The 9,748-nt window shown below is 33.7% G+C and overlaps 1 protein-coding gene across 2 annotated transcripts; it reads right to left on the bottom strand.

Annotated features, from left to right (window-relative positions):
* Positions 1-1,264: 1,264 nt before the first annotated feature.
* LOC133520714 (uncharacterized) lies at positions 1,265-9,256 on the bottom strand. Of its 2 annotated transcripts, none has more exons than XM_061855328.1 (6): positions 7,618-9,256; positions 7,236-7,305; positions 5,992-6,119; positions 4,106-4,210; positions 3,733-3,818; positions 1,265-3,395 (listed from the first exon to the last, which is right to left on the bottom strand). In XM_061855328.1, the coding sequence occupies exons 1-6, from the start codon at positions 7,651-7,653 to the stop codon at positions 3,182-3,184; spliced, it is 639 nt and encodes a 212-aa protein (XP_061711312.1). In that variant the 5' UTR covers positions 7,654-9,256; the 3' UTR covers positions 1,265-3,181. The 2 variants fall into 2 exon arrangements, with proteins under 2 accessions (XP_061711312.1, XP_061711313.1); XM_061855329.1 differs by having other exon boundaries at positions 1,265-2,311; positions 7,618-9,245.
* Positions 9,257-9,748: the final 492 nt, after the last annotated feature.

The following is a 9,748-nucleotide window of genomic DNA, read 5'->3' as shown; positions in this document are numbered from 1 at the left end:
TTTAAGTTCAACACAAGGTACCCTGACAGACTTATTATCCCACCTAACAAAACAAAATTGTATGGAAAGAATGCGCTATGTATGTCAATTAGTATTTATAATCGTTTACATGATGACATCAAAAAATTACCATTTAATTCATTTAAATCTAGGTTAAAAAAATGGTTAATAGATAAATGTTTCTATAGTGTCAATGATTATTTTGATTATTACGAGAATATTCTTAACTGGTAGGTATAATTATGTATTTTTAAGCTCTTTTATTTTATTGACATTGCGAATCTCTTAATTATCTTTAATTAATACTATTATTGTGTTGTAAAATTACTAATGTATTTTAATATTGTAATGTTTTCCTGCTTGTTTTAATTATATTGTTCTGTGATGACCTTGTAAATATGGAATGAATACGTGTAATTTAGTAATTTTGCATGCCAGCTGCTGGTGAAATGTGTGTTTCCCTAATATATTGACCATCTTTTGTACCATGTTTCAAGCAAAATAAATGATTTACGATTATGATTATGAATCTTCTTCTCAATTAACTATTACAAGGTGCCCGTGAGCATTGCGATGCGAGAAATTTTAACTAAGCATTCCTGGTAACATTTAGAAACTAAAATGTCATATAAAATTTCTAGTTTCAGAGATAATTAAATGTTTTTCAAAATCATTCTTTCGCCATATGTCGGTACAAAACACATTTTTGACTGCGGTATTGCCACTTTAAGGTCTAACATACCTATTGATTGACATCGAAAAATTAAAAAAATGTATTCGAGAGGCTACCCCCAAATAAAAAAAAACTTTTTAGTTAATTTTAGGTTATGTGTTTATCAATATAAATTACGTTTTATGTACAGGAGTGTTCAAAAAAAGCGGAAAAAAAAAACAAAAAATGTTTTTTTGTCGAATTTCACAAAAACTCATATAACATTTTTTGCTACTGTTGCCATCAGGAATGCACCGTTAAAATCTCTCGCAATGCTCACGAGCACCTTGTATAGAGCTCAACGAGGGTGCGGAGTGTTAGGGTCGGCAAGGCGCATGTATCTCCTCTGGAGTTGCAGGCGTACGTACGGAGACTGCTCACTATCAGGCGGGCCGTATACTTGTTTGCCACCATGGTATAAACAAAATAAACGTACAAAAAATACAAGTTAAATAATTATTTAGACACGCTCCATGATATTAGTAGGCACAAAATATATCTAGGTATTATTTTAAGTTATTCGTAAAAAGGTATCTCAAAATAAAACAAATATGAAATATTAGACAATATATTTTTCAAAGATAATATAATTATCGCACTAAGATTAAAAATACTTAATAATACACAGTGGCAAAAACATTTTTTTTCAGTAATTAAAATTAAATTAAATTAATATATATGTAAGGAAAAAAATGATTTTTATTTCATTTTGCCGCCACTGCAACGCTGCTGTGTTATGTAGTTGTTTTTTACATAATATGATCATAGAAACTACTTGAAAATTATTTAAGTTTTTAAAATTAAGGTTAACTACGATCATAATAATATGAAATGATATTAAATCTCTCCAAAGGGCCTCTACGTGTTGGATCTATATCCCCACGCAAGCCTATCAAAAGACCGGGATTTATAGGCCCGTGAAATCCAAGGCAATGAAATGATATAATTCCTAAAATCAAATTAGATTTATATAAATAAATGCTAATATTTCGTAATAATATGTACTTTTTTGCTTTATAATACTGTCAACGGGAAAACTTTGAGTTCTTTCCTGGAATTACAGGTTTTTATTACATATGTAGCTCTGTGTTCCGTTTCGTAAAACCCTTAAGAGGGAAGAATAGCTTTGCGATCCAATCTGAACGTAAGTACCTACGTACATTTTTTGGTGAAACTTTTATTTCGCGAGAAAACGGTTTCCACTAACTAAATTTAATTTAAGTTTGTTTATAAAAACTATTTTTTTTAAAGCGAAACATATAAATTTTAATATATTTGCTGAAGCGATCGATATCAACGTAATTTGTTAAGAATTCGTTTCCTCTCGAAATGGAAATTTTATCAAAAATGTTAAATGTGGTTTGTATTTAGAAAGTTTCCTCTTATTTCTAGAGACTTTTATCAAAATGTATAATCTGTGTAACATAACAGCAACATCCGGCATAAACACGGAATGGGATAACGATCAAAGCCCCATTCTTGCCTAGTGCTGCTCTGGGCGTTTGAATAACATGCTGTTTGCAAGTGGCTTCGTAGCCTTTAGGAACGGTGAGGGGACTGTCATTTTTGTCGGGGTGCGCGCATGGGCTTTCAGGCTCTCTGTAAAATAAGATAGATCTGAAAGTCAAATAAGAAGTAGTCAAATAAGGAGGAGGATGGTTTGAACAGGTTTTGACACGACCTTGAAGATCGCTCACGCTGATTGGTGAATGCGAAATGAAGTGAAAGTCCTGCGTGAGATGCGCGCTAACCACTATGACGATCGTCAAATTGTTGTGTCTAAGCCATAACAAAATATAAAATCTGAATCGGGCTCTTAGGCCGCTAACGTCATATGACTGCGACAAATAATTCAATTTAATTGCAGTGACTCGGAGATATTGGACGCTAACTCGTGTAAACATGGGCGATGACAATTAATGATATAATGATAAAGTTAATAATACAAAAAACCATTTTAACTTTTTAGTTAACTCTGTATGTTTAGGTATTTAAATAAAAGTAAACAAACAATATGTACATTTTCGGGTATTTATACCATTTATTGGTTACCAACTAAATATAAAACTGCCTGGATCCGTCACTGAACGACCTGACTTTAATCTACATTATTTGATCATATAATGTTTTCATCTACCCTCAACTGGCTTAAGGAGCCATTTGAGGGTAGATTTTGTTTACTTTTGTTTTAAATACCTAGAGATACAGAGTATAGGTACACTATACATATAGATTAACAAGGGTTAGCATAGATTTTTTTATCAAATGTTCAAAATTCAAAAACAAAAGTGTATTCTGCAAGTAGGCCTCAAGGGCTCTTTTACAATGTTAATAGTTCAGAGCAAAAAGCGTACGTGTTCTGAATAGACCAGTCCCTTATTGCATGTATGTTATATTCTTTTTGATTGCATAGGTATCCATTAAAATATCCTGACAGCGCCTACGCTTGTAAATTAAGTTAATGTTAACTTATGAATACGAATACGACACCGGTGACTTTTGTGTGACATGACAGCAGCAACCTCCTTTAATAGGGAGCTGCAAAACGATAATAGCACCATTCCTGTCGAGTGCTGCCTTGGGCTTATCAATTAAATTCTGTTTGCAAGTAGCTCTGTAGCCTTGGGCAACGGCGATGGGGCTATTCCTTTTTTCGGGTCGCGCGCAAGGGCTGTCAGGCATTCTGTAAAAGAAGTTTTGCCTAACTAAGAAGTCTTAGTTGTCTTCGGAAAATTAAACTAAATACACTGATGTTTAGGATTAAAAGGTGCAAACACAACATTCGCATACGCAATGCAATGCAACGTTACTACTGCGCCGTTAAGCGAGCGATGTCACTGTCAATTTTCTTGATAAATTGCGTTGTTATCTTATCTTATCAAGAAAATTGGCAGTAAATTAGCCCATGTCAACGCTGTAGTAGTTACGACACAAGAGTAACACTGCTCTAGTTACAATCTGACTATCACCTTCACGTGAGACTAAAGTTAATGAATTACACAAACATAGTTGATACTTACATGCATAGCTCTTCGCAGAGCGGTTGGGCGCCGACTAGAAAATACCAGCGGCCACTCGCGTCTCGACCAGCCTTCGCTTGAACCCACTATTTAAATAAAAAAGTAAATGTTAAAACGTTAATTTCATAAAGTATTTAGATTAAAAATTGTTAACACTGCTTGTTCACTGCTCAGTGAGCTTTTTTTGAGGAAAAGATAAGTAGGTATTTGTGGCAAGCCTTTCCGGGTTGTTTGATTATTCATATATTTTTTAAATATATTTTAACTACTCGAAAGAATCAAAAAATAATACAAAAAACAGTAAGTACAGAACTGAAATACTTGTTCAAACGTAAATACGTTTGCGAAAATGCAGGTAGGAAGAAAAACTCACGTGCATTTTGGATTGGCATACTTCCACTTTGATGGGATCTTTATTAGCCTTGCAGCCTCTGGCGTCGCCAAATCCACCCGTCATCAAGAACAATGCATTTCTCACCTGTAGACACGGGAAAAAACTCTTACTTTTAATTAAAGATTACTCGACGGACTAACTATATGTAGATCGTGTCTTTCATGACGACGCGTGCTTTGACTCGAAATGTCATGTTACTAAAGGTTAGTTTTGACAAATCTGCGTGTCATCGTGGATGACACGAACTATAATAGTGTAGAACTATAACTTGAAAGAAGTGTACCTACGGTCGATTGATTCTAATATAACAATTTGTACTTGCTTTGAACTAGTTTTGACACAATTTTTTGCGCAAAGTACGCATAGACGGCGCTCAATTCGGCTGCAGGCGATTGTTTTGCTGAGATGTCAATCCAAATATTAACGCGTCTGTACCTACCAATCGACGTGAGCAATTTTCAAGGTAGTATCAAAATAAGATCAAATTAGTAATAAGTTGTCAAATCAGAATCTGCCTCCAGGTTTGTAAGGGTTTTTTATTCTCAACAATAATTATTGTGTCGAACATAATTACTTAATAATTTAAATTATGTACATTGGACCTATTCAAAATTAAAATAAACATTGAAAATGAGTATAAAAAATTACAATTACAATGTCAACAGATTTACAAAATTATTAGAATAAAAATTCGTAGTACATTTCCTATTTAGAAAATAATTACAAATACTAATCTCAAGACAAATGTCAGTCAACTTTAAAATAAATGAATAGATTCCCATTACAATAATATAAAATATTAACAATTGATTTCAATATTGGAGACAAATGTCTTACAAAAAACACTAATAGCCTTGCTCGTCTGATACAACATCTGCTAAAGAGTAAGAGGATTTTTTAAAGATGCTGTTTAAGTCTTGCTGCTGCTTGATACTGGTTGGCAACGCATCACGTAAATCTATAAGTACATATAGTTTAAGATAACCGCTTACCATTGCACCACAGGCCTTACCTATGCTTGTTATAAAATAAATTATATATAATAATATTAAATGAATAATAATCTAATGTTATTTAATTTCATATTATAACATTAAATTATAGGAATTAAATACATAGTATTATAGGAATTAAAATACATAGTATTTAATTCCTATAATTTAATGTTATTTATTTAAAAAATATATGAATAATCGATTATTTATTTGTAGTTTATTTTAAAATACGTTTCTGTATTGAAATAAGTACAACAACAATCTTTTACGACTTTTTTCTTTTTAAGTGACATATAAATAATTGTTGCCAGAACAGTAATACTAATTGTGATTACATAATTTTTGAAAGCGCTTTAAACATATAGAAGAGCTGCAATATAGCAGAGAGTGTTATAACGAGAACAACAATAAAAGTTATGTTACAGGTTTAGATAAGTTCTAATTAAAAATAATGTTTGAAAAACAGTAATATACAAACAAGTAACGTTAACAGATAATACTAATATGAACTAACTAAATTAAACCTAATAAAATAAGAAAATATAAACATAAGAATATAAAAACCCCCCTCCTATGAAAAGTCCCCCAGGTCTGTCCCCTGCGGAAGGGTGCCCATAAGGCTGGCTACGTTCCCTCGTTGAATGGCAATGCCTCTTCTTTGGCCTAGGAATGAGCCAGCCCCCACCCATTTAGGGTCACCCGTGGTCTCCAGCAGTTTTTTTTAAAGTTTCATTTAATAAATGAATTTTGTTTTTTTTTTTTTTTATAATATTCTTATAGGTACATAATTTTGTAACAACAAACATCTCAAACGTTGATATCCCAAACATTCTTCTGAATCTCATCGGCTAAACTGTCTAATAATCTTACCGTGGCATTGTTTTCCAGTAAGTGGTCGATGTATTCGTGGGGGTAGTTTGGTACATCCTCGCAAAGGCTGTGGTTCTGACAATGCCCGGGTATCTCCGGTTCGAAATTCGGCAGGACCATCGTTGGTTCTAAATTCAAACATGATATATTAGTATAGAGAAGAGAGATAAGAGTTTTACTTGAAGTTCCTAATCTGGCTTCGTGACTTCGAAAGAGCATCTGCCTTACAAAATATATGGGTCCCAAAATTCACAACGGTTTCTTTTAGACTTACACTATTTGCAGTGCAGCGATTCGCTGCCAGCAGTGCCAGCGATAGACTATAGGTACTGCCTTCATAGTTGTCTTGTCTTTAGCCCTACCTATATTCAGTAGGTGTATGATAGATAATTTTATCCATGTGATAAAATAACCGACACTTTTTACGCTGTCACGAAGACAAAAACGACCGTTACATCCGTACAGGAGCCCGGTTCTGATTTTAATTTCTTGTTCTGGAACTGTTATACATTTGATATGTCACTGTTGATAGCTGACAGATCAAATCCATAACAGTTTCAGAATAAAAAATTAAAATCAGAATCGGGTTCTAGGTCAAAGAACTATAGGTAAGTAACTAAGTACATAATGTTTTTTAAGACGGAAATCGGTAATCGATCAAGGCACAGAAGGCCTTAAGGCCTGTTGTAAATGCTAAATTGACTTTACTCGGTAATTTAATTGAGTTCCGCCTATATAAGCGCAAGTGTTGCAGTAGGAATTAAATGTTATTTTTTACTTTGCATTCATACATACATATAGTAAAACTGAAGGTCGTAGCCAAAATGGCAAAAGCGTAACCTTAACACTCCGGCAGTATCGCTATAATTTATGAGCCGCCAATTAATTGCATATATCTATAGTACTTGATTTTCGTTATCAGATGTTGTAACCACGCGTTAATACCATAAAAGAGGAAAACCACAAAAAAATAATTATAATGATTTTTTCAACGGTATGCCGATATCATCATCATGTTCCTTGCGTTGTCCGAGCTTTTGGGAGCCACGGCACATGGGAACCTGGAGCTGCGATATGTTTTGCTACTTTGGCTGTCCCTATTTGGCACTGACGGTACAAGATCATCCTGCATATTTGGTATATGAACATCCTGTTATTAACTGGGTTCCCTAAAAAGGGCTGTAACAATTTACGAAGCGATTGAATTTCCTATACAGTGTAAGAATGAGATGGTAAGGGCTTACCTGAGTCTGGTAATATTCTATTCCCGCTGATAGGCAGATCATACTGCAAAGTTTTGGATGATGCAAACATCTAAATAATTGAAAAAAAATATCAGGATACCTTAAAACGCTTTAACACAACTCTTAAGTATCAATATGTACTACTCTAAGATAAGTTTAAAATTTATTCTAATAAATCTCTTAAACAATCTATATTGACTAACTAAACTAAAATATAATATTACAAAATTAAACCTAGAAATAAAATATAAAATAAAGTTTAAAATGAAATGAAACTTTTCTGATATTAAGACAAATAGTGAACAATCATGAATTTTAAAATAGGTATTTTTAACGCAAATTGATTTTCAAGTATTCATAGATTATCAACAAAAAAACTTACGAGGATAAACAAGGTGAAATGCAACTTGAAATGCATTTTTCCGCCAAAAAGCTTACGTTTAATCCAAAGCGACGCGTAACCCACGAGTACTAATTTTGTTATGAATAAATTATAACAGGACTTCCTATGTTATATATTGCTTATCGACGAGTCATTGATGTAAAAATACGGGAATATTAATATTTATATCGATAACTTTATTCGATAAGTTCCAAAGTGTGGTATAAAATATCGATATTACTATAATAATCGGTGATCCGCGGCCGGAGTATTTAAGATTTAGATGAGGATTTTTTTATTCCTTTCTCCTCTTGTAGGTTTTGCCAGGAGGGATTCTGACAATGACGACTGACGACGTTTCACGACATACCACGCACTTAAGAATTATGAGAATAGAATAAGCACTGTGCGTAAAATGCCAATCCGTAAGAAGATAAGTATGGTGTGTGGGTAGAATACAATTAAAAGTATTAAAACTCGCTGCACATCTGACTCCTTTGCAATTTGCAATGTTGCTATCGGTAGCTCGGAAAAGCAAATTTACAAGGTAAATACCCCGGTTTTTAATAGTAGGTAAGTACTTAGTTATGGAATAAATAAAATAAATAAACATTATAGATGTTGTCGCCCATGCATTTCCAGTATATTTATTGGACGACAGCGCCATCTTTGGAGCAAGAACTGTGAAACGAAGCCTCGACATAGAACCTGCTGGACGTGGTGACGCATCGGACCGGTGGAAGTGGTTTACAACAGCCATCACCAGTCGGCGCCACTGTAGAAGGACGAAGGTGGGGACGTGATGATGAAGGCACGGCCCAGCACTTTGCCATCGAGCAGCGTCGTGAGCGGTCACAATATTGTATTGTATTATATCGTCCAATTGATTAACTTTCTTTAAGCTTATATTGATTTTCGATACTGTAACATTGAGTAATCTAGTTGAATTGTAGATCCAGTCTATTGTTAATTGTTATTACTATTTGCTTTCCAGTATTACTTATACGTAACTGAAGATACACATGTCTATTGTTAAGATTCCCAAGTGATTAAACTACCCGTTAATTTAAATAATACTTATCCTGTTTTATACTTGTGTTTCGAATAAAAGGTGTTAATATATACCCTGTGTTCTGTTTCTTTTATAGGACATTATTACACAAATTGACTAAGTCCCACAGTAAGCTCAATAAGGTTTGTTTTGAGGGTACTTAGAAAACGATAATATATATAATATATAAATATTTATAAATACTTAAATACATAGAAAACACCCATGGCTCAGGAACAAATATCCATGGTCATCACACGAATACATGCCCTTACCAGGATTTGAACCCGGGCCACTACCCACTAGGCCAAACCGGTCGTCAATAAAAACTTGTTTATTCAATCTCTATGTGATGTGCATTAAGATGTTGGGTTGGATTAGAAATTAGCCTTAAGCCGGCAGACCTCGACCAGTTCGCGAGAAAGTTTGCGAATTCGATATCATCTGAAACTCGTTTTGTTCATTCCTAACTTATGCTTACTAAAAGTACACATATTACGAGCTAATTATAGTTTATAACAGTGAGCGATTAAATCAGAATCAATTACCGTCGATACGATATTCATAGTACATTATTGCAGAGTCCGGGAAAAGGCAATTTGTGGAAGAGATTCGATTTTGATGGGATGAGACGAATCCACCAATTACTATTCTCGCTAACGCATATATATATATATATATATATATATATAGGTAGTGTTTTACTCCAAACATGCAAGGAAATAAGGTAAAATAATTTTCAATTAAGTATTTAAGTAACTATAGCTCTAGCATCTTCGTGCACTCGAATCTTAACATCAAAAACTTTTTTTTTTTTTAAATTATAATGAAGATAACTAAAAATTTATTCAAGGAAATTTTTAATGCACTGTTTTTCAAACCCCCATGAGTTTACTCTGGTAAACCCACGTTGTCAGTAGAAAAAGGCGCTAAATTCAAATTTTATTGGAAGGTAAACGCGTCGCGCCCGTTGTTTTTAATTTGCCGCCTTTTTCTTCTGACGGAAATGGTTTGACATACACGATAAAAGGGCGGAAAGTAGGAAATTCGCACGGAGTGGTGATACTTAAATTACAACGC

Source organism: Cydia pomonella, chromosome 8 (assembly GCF_033807575.1).
Source record: "Cydia pomonella isolate Wapato2018A chromosome 8, ilCydPomo1, whole genome shotgun sequence".
In the NCBI taxonomy this organism is placed as follows: domain Eukaryota; kingdom Metazoa; phylum Arthropoda; class Insecta; order Lepidoptera; family Tortricidae; genus Cydia; species Cydia pomonella.
The sequence above is the reverse complement of the archived record's forward strand: the minus strand, read 5'-3'. Positions and strand labels throughout refer to the sequence as shown.

Excerpts from the sequence above, each read along its gene's own strand:
- LOC133520714 (XM_061855328.1), bottom strand. The coding sequence starts at position 7,653 with ATGCATTTCAAGTTGCATTTCACCTTGTTTATCCTC. Across the intron at positions 7,306-7,617 it reads ATTTCACCTTGTTTATCCTC|ATGTTTGCATCATCCAAAAC; the intron begins GTAAGTTTTTTT and ends TCAATTATTTAG. Across the intron at positions 3,819-4,105 it reads TATGCCAATCCAAAATGCAC|TGGGTTCAAGCGAAGGCTGG; the intron begins GTGAGTTTTTCT and ends TTATTTAAATAG.